Raw genomic sequence first — 13136 nt, 5'->3', positions numbered from 1 at the left:
TGTGCAGGAAGTGTTGTCAGCTGGAGGAGCTTGAGCTCTGGGTTTCGGAGCCTGAGCAGCAGCTGGCATCACTGCGGTCATCCGTGAGGCTGAGAGCTTCGTGGATAGCACATTTCAGGAGGCAGTCATACCGCAGCGTAAGAGTGCGCAGTCAGAGAGGGAATGGATGGCCGTCAGACAGGCAATGAGGACCAGGCAGCGAGAGCAGGATTCCCCTGAGTGCATCTCGCTCTCCAACCAGTATTCGGGTGAGGGCGATGGTTCCTTTGCGGAGTCCACGGCATCACTGGTGGCTCCGCTGTACAACGGGGGAGGAGGAAGATCAGGAAAGCAATAATGATGGGAGATTCGATAGTTAGGGGAGCAGACAGGCGTTTCTGCGGCCGCAGACGCGATTCCAGGATGGTATGTTGTCTCCCTGGTGGCGAAGTCAAGGATGTCACTGAGCGGCTGAAGGGGGAAGGTGAACAGCCAGAGGTCGTGGTTCATATTGGTATTAACAATATAGGTAGAAAGAGAGATGAGGTCCTGTAGGCAGATTTTAGGGAGCTAGGAAAGAGATTAATTTACAGGTTTTCAAAGGTAGTAATCTCTGGATTACTCCCAGTGCCAAGTGCGAGTGAGTACAGAAATAGGAGGATAGAGTAGATGCATGCATGGCTGGAGAGATGTGCAGGAGGGCAGGTTGAGAAAGCGGTTAAAAAAGCATATGGGATCCTGGCTTCATAAATAGAGGCATAGAGTACAAAAGCAAGGACGTTATGATGAACCTTTATAAAATATTGGTTCAGCCTCAACTGGAGTATTGTGTCCAATTCTGGGCACCACACTTTAGGAAGGATGTGAAGGCATTGTGCAGAAAAGATTTACAAGAATGATTCCAGGATGAGGGACTTCAGTTACGTGGATAGACTGAAGAAGCTGGGGTTGTTCTCCTTACAGCAGAGAAGGTTGAGAGGAGATTTGATCGAGGTGTTCAAAATCATGAGGGGTCTGGACAGAGTAATTAGAGAGAAACTGTTCCCATTGGTGGAAGGGTCGAGAACCAGAGGACACAGATTGAAGGTGATTGGCAGAAGAACCAAAGGCGACATGAGGAAAAGCATTTTTACACAGCGAGTGGTTAGGATCTGGAATGCACTGCCTGAGAGGGTTTTATTTTAATTCGTTCTGGGTTGTGGGTGTCGCTGGTAAGGCCGGCATTTGAGAAGGTGGTGGTGAGCCGCCTTCTTGAACCGCTGCAGTCCGTGTGGTGAAGGTACTCCCACAGTGCTGTTAGGGAACGAGTTCCAAGATTCTGACCGAGAGATGGTGAAGGAACGGAAGGATGGTGTGTGACTTGGAGGGGAACGAGGAGGTAGTGGTGTTCCCATGCGCCTGCTGCCCTTGTCCTTCTAGGTGGTAGAGGTCGCGGGTTTGGGAGATGCTGCCGAAGAAGCCTTGGCGAGTTGCTGCAGTGCATCTTGTAGATGGAACACACTGCAGCCACAGTGCACCAGTGGTGGAGGGAGTGAATGTTGAAGGTGGTGAATGGGGAGCCAATCAAACGGGCTGCTTTATCCTGGATGGTGTCGAGTTTCTTGATCGTTGGAGCTGCTCTCATCCAGGCAAGTGGAGAGTATTCCATCACACTCCTGACTTGTGCCTTGTAGATGGTGGAAAGGCTTTGGGGAGTCAGGAGGTGAGACACTCGCCGCAGAGTACCCAGCCTCTGACCTGCTCTTGTAGCCACAGTATTTATGTGGCTGGTCCAGTTAAGTTTCTGGTCAATGGTGACCCCTAGGATGTTGATGCTGGGGGATTAGGTGATGAGAATTCAATTGAATATCAAGGGGAGGTGGTTAGACTCTCGCTTGTTGAACATAGTCATTGATTGGCACTTGTGTGGCGCGAATGTTACTTGCCCATTATCAGCCCAAGCCTGAATGTTGTCCAGATCTTGCTGCAAGCGGGCATGGACTGCTTTATTTTCCAAGGAGTTGTGAATGGAACTGAACACTGTGCAATCATCAGCGAACATCCCCACTTTGACCTTATGATGGTGGGAAGGTCATTGATGAAGCAGCTGAAGATGGTTGGGCCTAGGACACTGCCCTGAGGAACTCCTGAGCGATGTCCTGGGGCTGTGATGATTGACCTCCAACAACCACAACCATCTTCCTTTGTGCTCGGTATGACTCCAGCCAGTGGAGAGCTTTCCCCCTGATTCTCATTGACTTCAGTTTTACTCGGGCTCCTTGATGCCACACTCGATCAAATGCTGCCTTGATGTCAAGGGCAGTCACTCTCACCTCACCTCTGGAATTCAGCTCTTTTGTCCATGTTTGGACCAAGGCTGTAATGAGGTCTGGAGCCCAGTGATCCTGGCGGAACCCAAACTGGGCATCGGTGAGCAGGTTATTGGTGAGTAAGTGCCGCTTGATAGCACTGTCAATGACATCATCCATCACTTTGCTGATGATTGAGAGTAGACAGATGGAGTGGTAATTGGCCAGATTGGATTTGTCATGTGTTTTGTGGACAGGACATACCTGGGCAGTTTTCCACATTTTCAGGTAGATGCCCGTGTTATAGCTGTACTGGTACAGCTTGGCTAGAGGCGCGGCTAGTTCTGGAGCACACGTCTTCAGCACAACAGCAGGGATTTTGTCAGGGCCCAGAGCCTTTGCTGTGTCCAGTGCACTCAGCTATGTAAGGATTTCACACTTTTACAGGAATAGGCCACGAACTAAAATTGATTTAATACAAGCTTTTGGGATTGACTGGACAAGGGAGAAAAAGGCGCCAGCCTGGGGCAGGTGGTGACTCATCACCAATCTCTGCGGGCAAGAGCCAGACCTGTTTATGCCTACTATCCCACCGAGGAGCCCTGGATTCATTGGCCGGGGAGGGAAAAACAGTTCCCTCCAGAGACTCCAAGTCTGAAAGAAACCAGGACAACAAAGGACCCCACAAGGCGTGCATTTTTGGAGAATGGGGCACTGAAGATAAGGAGTTATCTTTTGCCCTGCAGAAGCCGTGTGCAAATTGGGGAGATCCAGGTCCATCATGGCAGTCAGTCAAACGGATCACCACAAATAACAAATCGATCCAGACACATTAGCGGAAACTGCAGCTCAGTGAGTGTTTTAGCCATAATATACACGAGCTGGAAGCAGCTCGGAGCGAACGAAAAGGAACGGATGAACACAGAAGAAACGGAAGAGATGAGAATGACCAGAAGAGGGAACACTGAAGAGGAACAATCGGTCACGGAACCAACGACCAAGAACCTACAATCTACGATTACAGCAACTAACTGGACGGGTGATTGTATGTGTTCGGTCAATTCTCTCAGAAGTCTTGTTCTGTGGTTGGTAATTAGTTTTTGTGTTCGTTTTTGACAACTGGATTAAGCCTAAATTTTGCGCCTCCCGTGCTCCTTTCCTGTAATTCCCGAGGTCTTCGAATCAAGGTAACGTGTAAAACGAACACCCTACAGCTGTTTCTTGATATCACGTGGAGTGAATCGAATCGACTGAAGACTGGCTTCTGTGATGGTGGGGACCTCAGGAGGAGGATGGATCATCCACTTGGCACTTCTGGCTGCAGATGGTTGCAAACACTTCAGCCTTGTCTTTTGCACTTGGTGGAGGAGGCAGAATCAATCGTGGCTTTCAAGAGGGAATTGGATAAGTAGCTGAAGGAAAAATATTTGCAGAGCTATGGGGAAGGGACGGGGGAGTGGGACCAGCTGAGGTGCTCTGATTTTTGCAGAGAGCCGGCACGGGCTCGATGGGCCGAATGGCCTCCTTCTGTGCTGTAACCACTCTGTGACTCTAGGTGAAGCGCTTTTGCATATTCTGAGGCTGCAATAAAGTGGTGCATAAGTGCAAGTTTCTTCTTTCTGCCTACACTTAACCCTGTGGCCTGTAATCTGTACTAAGTCAGAGACTCAAAACGCTTCTTTGTGAAGGAGTGACGTACACAGCATTAACTGCTGTTCTTTCAAGTGGGAATCTGTTCCATCTTTCCATGACTGTGTGTGGAAAGAACCCTCCTCTAATATAACATAAGAACATAAGAAATAGGAGCAGGAGTAGGCCATATGGCCCCTCGAGCCTGCTCCACCATTTAATATGAGCATGGCTGATCTGATCATGGACTCAGGTCCACTTCCCCACCCGCTCCCCATAACCCCTTATTCCTTTATCGGTTAAGAAATTGTCTATCTCTGTCTTAAATTTATTCAGTGTCCCAGCTTCCACAGCTCTCTGAGGCAGCGACTTCCACAGATTTACAATCCTCTGAGAGAAGAAATTCCTCCTCATCTCAGTTTTAAATGGGCAGTCCCTTATTCTAAGATTATGTCCTCTAGTTCTAGTCTCCCCTATCAGAGGAAACATCCTCTCTTCATCCACCTTGTCGAGCCCCCTCATAATCTTATACGTTTCGATAAGATCACTTCTCATTCTTCTGAATTCCAATGAGTAGGGGCCCAACCTCCTCAACATTTCCTCATAAGTCAACCCCCTCATCTCCGATCCTGCTCCACTGTTGCCTAATTCTATATTGAACCTTTCCAGCTCTGCATTCAGAATGAAATAACTTGCTTAAATCCACATTATCTGTACATTTCAGCGCTTGAAAGATTCCAATGAGGAAAAAGTCCCGTTCTGTCAACCAATCTCGGCTGCGGCAAATGACAGGAAGACACTACTAAACTTGCAGAATGGGCGTGTAAAGGACAAATGGATTTCAGTGCAGATCAGTGTGAGGTGGTGCATTTTGGTCGGAAGAACACGTGGCCACACTAACTGCTTGGAAAATAAGGGTGAAGGAGAAAAGGGATCTCGAGGTACACGTTCTCAAATCGTTACAAGTAGCAACGCAGGTTAATGAGGCCAACAACAAAAGCAAACAAAACACCGGGGTTCATTTCTAGTGGAATAGAATTCAAAAGTAGAGAAGTTATGCTGAACCTGTATCGAGCCTTAGTTAGACCACACTTGGAGCACTGCATGCTGTCCTGGGCGCCATATTATAAAAAGGATATCGAGGCACTGGAGAGGGTGCAGAGAAGATTTACAAGGATGATACCAGAACTATCGCGAAAGACTGCACAGGCTGGGGGTCTTTACTCGAGAAAAGAGAGGGCTGAGGGGTGACCTGATAGAGGTCTTTAAGATTATGGAAGTGTTTGAGTGGGTAGATGTACAAAAGATGCAGAACAGCAATCCACAAGGGCAATTCAACTTTCACCTGAATAGACACGACGGGAGATTGTAAACCCATGGAAAGTCACAATCAAAGGAAAGAGATAGTAGCTATTAATTCGGCTAGAGAGTCATGTAAACATTGTTGGGTTCAAATTGCACCGTGCTACAATTAGAAATGTGCAATTATTATAATAGCAGTGGGAGGAGAGTCATAAGATTGTACGATCACATTTGCTGCTAAAAGTGCACAGCCCGATTTCAATTATAGGGTCTTTGGAAGAAAGAAAGACTTGGATTTATATAGCGCCTTTCATGTCCCATATTGCTTTACAGCCAATGAAGTAATTTTTTGAGTGTAGTGACTGTTGTAATGTGGGAAACGCAGCAGCCAATCTGCGCACAGCAAGTTCCCACAAACAGCAATGTGATAATGACCAGATAATCTGTTTTAGTTCTGTTGATTGAGGGATGAATATTGGCCCAGGACAGCGGGGATAACTCCCCTGCTCTTCTTCGAAATAGTGCCATGGGATCTTTTACGACCACCTGAGAGAGCAGACGGGGCCTCGGTTTAATGTCTCATCTGAAAGACGGCACCTCTGAGAGTGCAGCGCTCCCTCAGCACTGCGCTGGAGTGTCAGCCTGGGGTTTTTTTTGTGCTCAGGTCCCTGGAGGGGCACTTGAACCCACAACCTTCTGACTCAGAGGCTACCCACTGAGTCACGGCTGACACGCTAACTGAAGAATTGAAGGAAGCAAGATTCTCATGTTTGCTGCATCGAGGAGTATGGGTGAGACCGAGATGTGGCGGCTCAGACATCGCACGTGCGCGAGGATGGGAGTTGTGATCACTGAGCACACAAGCTCCGGAGGAAGCGAATGAGCGCACCTTCTACCAACGAGTAGGCAGCCAGGACATGTTACGTATGTGAAGGAAAGGGTTTATAAAAGGACACAATTACAACACCTAATGTACGGAAAAATATCATTCCCTACAGTGGGCAGCTTATTAGCGCCAGAGGAATCGCTGAGTTAATGGAAAAGGTGTCAAAGGATAAGCAATCAGCTGCAGCACAGACCGAGCAATTTGCCCGATTACGCCTCTCAGACGGGTCCCCAACCACTCGCCATGAATTACTTTAAAATGCAATGACATGTTACGCAGCAATTCTGCTCTCCATGGCAATCGGATGATTGAACAGCTTAATAGTTTCTGGTGGTGTTGTTTGGGGGAGGTTATTTGAGGTAACTTCGCAGAAACAGCACCTCGCTGTCTGGCTCCCCATTGAAGTTCCTGTATTTGCGGGTTCGATACGAAGGAAGCTCGCCACAGAAAGTTCAATCTTGTCTATTTCAGTCTAAGTACACTTTTAACAGCGCGAGAAGTGTTAATTATTGATAGTCGACCTCTCTGGCACTGAAAATTGGCTATTACAAGTGTGGAGTCTCATTCCTTCAGGTGTTAATTGTTGTTGGAGATTTAAGAAATTTAACTTTTTCCTTTTCCTCTTCTCTCTCTTAATCCAATCTTTCTTTCCCTCTTTCTGTACCTGACTTGACATTGAATTCACCCACTCTAACTGACACTTCCTTGTCCAGCTTCTGCTCTGCTCATTTCACAGTCCTTCAATCTGATTGGTTAAGGAGGTCCACAGTTACTTTCCCTGCTCACTCAGATCCCAGTTGCCCTGTAGAGGGCGCCGTGCCGTTACCATTGCCAACTTGCAGTAACTTGCAGCCCAAAACACCAGTGACGTTAGACAAGGGAAAGGGAAGTCTAGCTAATGGTGGGCGCCCTGCGTTGACCGGTTACAGGAATTTTTTCTGTTCAGTGCCAGGGCTCGGGCTCGAAACCATAGCCCTGGTGCCTCAGAAGTGAAGGTGTTGCCAACTGAGCCACGGCCACACAGAGAGCTAGCCCTAGCCACGGTGTGGTGGGAGCTTATATGAAAAGCATCTTCACAAAGCCGGGGTTAACGAGTAACTTACTCGCAGACGTCTCTTGGAACTGCTCGCTCGCTTTCTTTTTCCGCCATTTCCACGGTTTGAAGATTTTGCCGATGGACGCCAGCTTGCTTTTTCTCTTCAGTGGCGGGGTCCCAGATACAGGGGGCGACCTTTCCGAGTTTGTGACGGCCGACTTCTCCAGCCCATCGCCTGCAACCGGAAAGAAGAGCACGTGAAACCTCCAGCTTCCTGCATTTCTACAAGGTCAGTGGGATTTTTCTAACAGCCTGGCAGTCGCACAATGCAACGATAACGGCCCAATCCCAGCGACCAATCTCGATCAATGAGTCCACAACATGAGGTGAGGAAAACCCCCCCCCCCCACAGTGGGGGGAGAGCTTTGGGGACCACAGGTCCGCAGTCACCTGTTGCTCCCGAGCTCGCTCCCCTCACTACACGTCGGGGCTGAAATCGGCCCTTTGCTACAAGGCATCTGGCTGCCTGAAAACGGCGGCCACGGGTTGGCGCGGAATGGCCACCGAGTCGCTATGGAGGGGGCCGCCATTTTGAAAATTGCCCTTCCTCAGTTTCGGAGCGCTGCAGGGGGATCGCTCTTGCCCGTCTCCCCGCCCTGGCATGTACACGTTTCCCATATTTCAACGGTGATTACACCCTAAAAAAAGTATTTCATTGGCTGTGAAGCGCTCTGAGACGTTCGGTTGTCGTGAACGGCGTCATATAAATGAAAGTCTTTCTAACCCTGTAAGGCCAGCGCCTTGTGTTTCAGGGTGTGGGTTATGTTCCTTAACCCTCAAACTTGCAAATGTTTTGACTCGTGTGTCTAAAACTAGGCCTGTGTAATCTCCACAATAGCGATGAGCTGAACCCTCGCAGGAATCTTCAGGCTTACCGACCGGCGGGGACCTCTATCCTGGAATTGCCCCTCGGGAAATTGCCCCTATCCTGGAATTGCCCCGTGGGAGTGGCCCCGGCACACTCTTTTGCTACCGCTGCGCCCTGTGTGAAACGGGAGGGCGCACTGTCGCGGCCGCCATTTTTTTTTTTTTTGTCGGTCGACTGTCAGGCCGGCCGACAGTTATGGCCGCGGGTTCGGCCGGGCTGCCGACAGGCAGCCCCGTACCCGCTCTCGGGTGCCAGGCCGCTGGCCCGGCCGAAACCCTCCTTGCTGGCCCAGTTTTTGCCACTCAAGTGGCTGCAGAGCTCGCTGAGAGAGGTTGTGACGCGCCAGCGCGATTACGTCATCGGCCCGGAGCTGATGCCTTGCAGCCTCAGTCTCTTCGCCCCACCCCCCCCCACGGTGAGGCCACTTCTGCCCCACTCGAAAAAAATCCCCGAACTGCTGAATTTCAACGGTTTGGCCGCCCCACACGGAACACAGCCAAAATGGTAGGCGTGCCTCGTTTCCAGCGGCGGGCAATTTTGGCGCAGTCAAGTCTCAAATTATTCATATAATGGGCCCAAAAATTTTATTTTCTGAAAGATATCGATATAATTTGCATTTGAATGAATCAATACTTACTGAATCCTCGAATATTCATTTCAGAAAGATATCAATCTAATTTGTAATATTTTTCATACAAAATTCTCAAAACCGATCCTAAACTATGGGGGGGGCGGGAGGGGGGGGGCGGTGTTACTAAAGTAAATCAGGAAATGATTTCCACCGGGCGGTGAGTAACAAGAAGGCAGAAATTTCAGACCATCGCCAAAAGACCAACAGAAATGGGTTCCGATATATTTTGCAGACAGCGGTGTTGGGACCTGGTCAGAAACAACGGGGGAAGCGGATTCTACAATCGTGTTTAAATGGTCATTGGATAAATATTTGAAAACAAAAATCTTAAAAGGTGGGCGGGGGCGCGGGGGGGGCCAAGGGCAGGGGAATACGTGGATCAGTCTTTCAGAGAGGCAGCACAGAATTAATGGGCCGAATGGCCTCTTGTGGTGCTGCAATACTCTACAGATCTTCACTTTTCCAATAACTTTAATGGAAAGGAAAATCAGGTGGGCAGGACCCGTGGCGGGCAGTGTGTGTGGCATGAGGGGCAGGAGGGGCGAGAGGGATGGGTGGGGCGTGAGGGGCAGGTGGTGAGAGGGACAAGTGGGGCGGGAGGGGTGTGAGGGGTGGGAGGGGCGAGAGGGGCGGGAGGGGCAGGAGGGGGGAGAGGTGGGAGGGGGTGGGCGGTGGGAGGGGTGGGAGGGAGGGGAGGGGCTGGAGGGGTGGGCAGTGGGAGGGGCTGGAGGGGTGGGTGGGGTGGGAGGCAGGGGAGGGGCGGGAGGGGTAGGCGGGTGAGGGGTGGGAGGCGGGCGCGGTGTAAAACCACTGGCCAATTTTCTACCATCCGTTTTATGTCACCACCAAAACCCTTTGCTGTTCAACACCAAAATCCTACTCTGCTAAAAATATGAGGCAAAAATGAGGTAAAGAGAATGGATTATGAACAGCTGATAACTTCCCATTCTACCTATCTCAGTTTAGCTATTGTCATGGGAGCATAGGAATTACTGAACCGGAAAAGGCCAAGGTCCATCTAGATTGCCTGTACCATCCTGATAGTCACATGACACAACAATGGAGTAGTTGACCAATCCCAGCGACCAATCTCGATCAATGAGTCTACAACAGACCCAGACATGAGGTGAGGAAAACCCCCAGTGGGGGAGAGCTTTGAGGACCACAGGTCCACAGTCACCTGTTCCTCCCGAGCTCGCTACACTCACCACACCTCACGTCTCCAATTACTCATATACTGTGTCCCAAAATGTTATATTCTGAAATAAATCTTATCTAATTTGCATTGGAATGAATGAGCTGCTCTCACGGTCTTCCCAGGGCCACTCGCTCACTGGAATTTATGGTTCCCGTACGCCGTCTGAAAGGCCCCCCGCCCCCCAAGTTTCGGGTCTCCTCGTGCATAATAACCCGGAACTTGCGATCTGTCAAGGTATGTGTTGACAGTTCATCGAAACCGACTAGAAAATCACTTTAGCTGGTGTCGAGTTGGACTATTTGCTCAACTACTGCCCAGCAAATGCCCACAAACCTCTTACGCCTGGTAACAGCAGGTGTAGGGCCTGCTTTCACCAGCGTAAGGGTTAATATAAATCTTAAAGTCAACATTTTAAAAATACAAAATGACGCACAAGCACTTAAAATTAGTTTAGACAAATATTGGCCCTGATTAAAATGTTTACAAAAAATTTAATTTTTTAATTGTATTTGCTGTAATGAAGCAACTTGCAATTAAATTGGAAAATCAGGACATTTATTTTTATTGCAGCTGTCTAAATTGTTAAATTATTTGGGGATTCCAGTGGGGATTATGGGGGAAACTTCTTCACCCAGAGAGTGGTGAACCTGTGGAATTCTCTACCACAGAAAGTTGTTGAGGCCAATTCACTAAATATATTCAAAAAGGAGTTAGATGAAGTCCTTACTACTCGGGGGATCAAGGGGTATGGTGAGAAAGCAGGAATGGGGCACTGAAGTTGCATGTTCAGCCATGAACTCATTGAATGGTGGTGCAGGCTCGAAGGGCCGAATGGCCTACGCCTGCACCTATTTTCTATGTTTCGATGTTTTCTATTCTGTTCATAAATGGAAACCTCCTTTGTGATTGGAGGACCCGGCCCACATGATCCAAGGGACGCTTCTGAACCGCGGAAGATCGACCAACTTACCTTCAGGCTCGCGGTCTGCGCCAAGGCCCGCCACTCCCGGGATGAGTGGGCCTTGGCGCAGACCGCGAGCCTGAAGGTAAGTTGGTCGATCTTTCGCGGGTCGGAGGCGTTCTCCGGAGGCGTGCCTCCGGCCACAAATTCAGGGCCGATGTTGCCTCAGATTTGTTTTAATTCTAGCGCCCTTCAAGCGCAGGCCGTGACCTCTGGTCCTAATGTTCCGGAGAAGGTGAAACAGCTTGTCATGGTCGACGTTATCCAGGACCTTGAGAATCCTAAAATCAGCAATCGTTTCACCCTCAAACTTCGAAATTACGACACGGAGATGGGCGGTTTGGCCCAACCACACCGTGTTGGTGTTTATCCTGCACATGCAGTCGTCCCATGATCCCACCCTGTCCCCATATCCCTTTATTCCCCTTTCCTGCAACTACCTACATAACCTGTGGTTAAATGTAGGTATTCACCCGGCAGTGGGGACCACCGTTCTTCTCATTTTTTTTGGGGGGGGGTCGCGCAGCCCCTTTAACTGCCGTGCAGCCCAATCGAAAGCACTAACGGGGAGTAAGCGGGGGGGGGGTGGGTGGGAGGGGTTGTGTGTGTGCAGCGAGCGGGGGTGCGGTGGGGGGGAGTAAGTGGGGGTTCGGGGTGGGGGGAAGAAGTGGCAGGGCCTGCTGAGTTGAATAGCAGGAATTGATTAACATTTCTTGTCCCCGATTGCAGGCCGCAACCAGCCAGATTGAGAGGCTGGCTGGCTGTCGGGCTGGTAGGCCTCGTCACCAGGCCGCAGCCAGGGAGCAGGGAGGAGGGGGGTTATCTCCGGTGTCCTGGCCAATATTTAAACCCTCAATTGACATAACCAAAACAGATTCACTGGTCATTGTCATATTGCTGTTTGTGGGAGCTCGCTGTGCGCAAATCGGCTGCCGTGTTTCCCACATTACTACACTCCAAAAGTACTTCATTGGCTGTAAAGTGCTTTGAGACGTCCGGTGGTTGTGAAAGGCGCTATATAAATCCAAGACTTTCTTACTTTGATTTCTCTCAATGCCTTCTTTAATCGCCTCTGCAAATCACTTCTTGCAATTAATCATCGTCTGTTCTCAACCACAGCATTTGATTCCTTTTCCTGTCTGTGGTGGCTGTGGGTGATTTTAACCCCCCTCGCTCTTCCCCTTGGTTCCCTTCCCGTTTAAGAGCTGCTCGTCTGTTAACACCTTCCCGATCCGAGGAAGGCTCTGTGGTAAAACGCTGGACTGATTTGTGCTCTCTCCACAGAGTGTCTCCAGCGCTTTCTGGCTTTGTTCCTGAACTTTGGAAGCGACGTATCCTGAATATGTTAGGTGCAGTTTAAACAGCTGTATCACCATCCCCCTTATCCCTGCCTTCATTACCACAAGACTCATCCATTCCTACACTCTCCTGGACGGACACCCACTTTCAACTCTCCATAACCTTCAGCTCATCCCAACACTCTGCTGCCCCGTGTCCTAACTCGCACCAAGTCCCGCTCACCCATCACCCCTGTGCTCGCTGACCTACATTGGCTCCCAGTCCGGCAACACCTCGATTTTAAAATTCTAATCCTTATTTTCAAATCCCTCGCCCCTCCCTAACTCTGTAATCTCCTCCAGCCCCACAACCCCCCCGAGATATCAGAGCTCCTCTAATTCTGCCCTCTTGAGCATCCCCGATTATAATCACTCCACCATTGGTGGCCGTGCCTTCTGTTGCCTGGGCCCCAAACTCTGGAACTCCCTCCCTAAACCTCTCTACCTCTCTCTCCTCCTTTAAGACGCTCCTTAAAACCTAACTTTTTGACCAAGCTTTTGGTCACCTGACCTAATATCTGTGTACATGGCTCAGTGTCAGATACTGATTGATAACGCTCCTGTGGAGTGCCTTGGGATGTTTTACTAGTTAAAGGCGCTATATAAATACAAGGAGGCCGAAATTGCCCCCCACCATCCCCCTCCCCCCGGCCTGAAACATGGCACACCCATCCTGTTTCTATGTTTTTACCACCGCGGTGGTTGAGGTCGCCTCTTGAGTGAAATTCCACTCTTTGTTTCTTTTCCACTTGCATCCGGATGTCGCTCTTAATGGTGAGTATACGAAAGGGGGGGATACAGGGCGGTGAGTACACGAGAGGGGGGGGAATACGGGGCAGTGAGTACACGAGAAGGGGGGGATACGGGGCGGTGAGTACACGAGAAGGGGGGGATACGGGGCGGTGAGTACACGAGAAGGGGGGGATACGGGGCGGTGAGTACACGAGAAGGGGGGGATACG

The 13136-nt window shown here is 49.8% G+C and overlaps 1 protein-coding gene across 4 annotated transcripts in view; it reads right to left on the bottom strand.

Moving 5' to 3' along the window:
- The window catches only part of LOC139272931 (phosphatase and actin regulator 2-like), a 187955-nt gene that overhangs the window by 109206 nt on the left and 65613 nt on the right, over nt 1-13136 (bottom strand). For 3 of the 4 annotated variants that reach the window (XM_070889060.1, XM_070889057.1, XM_070889058.1), the window contains exon 2: nt 7188-7355. The exons of the other annotated variant lie outside the window; for it this stretch is intronic. In XM_070889060.1, the coding sequence (XP_070745161.1) occupies nt 7188-7355 (168 nt within the window). The remainder of the gene's footprint in view (nt 1-7187; nt 7356-13136) is intronic. 4 annotated transcript variants of the gene reach the window in all.

The sequence above is a fragment of the Pristiophorus japonicus genome, chromosome 9 (assembly GCF_044704955.1).
Source record: "Pristiophorus japonicus isolate sPriJap1 chromosome 9, sPriJap1.hap1, whole genome shotgun sequence".
Classification (NCBI taxonomy): Eukaryota; Metazoa; Chordata; class Chondrichthyes; family Pristiophoridae; genus Pristiophorus; species Pristiophorus japonicus.
This window is presented reverse-complemented; position numbering and strand designations above follow the sequence as displayed.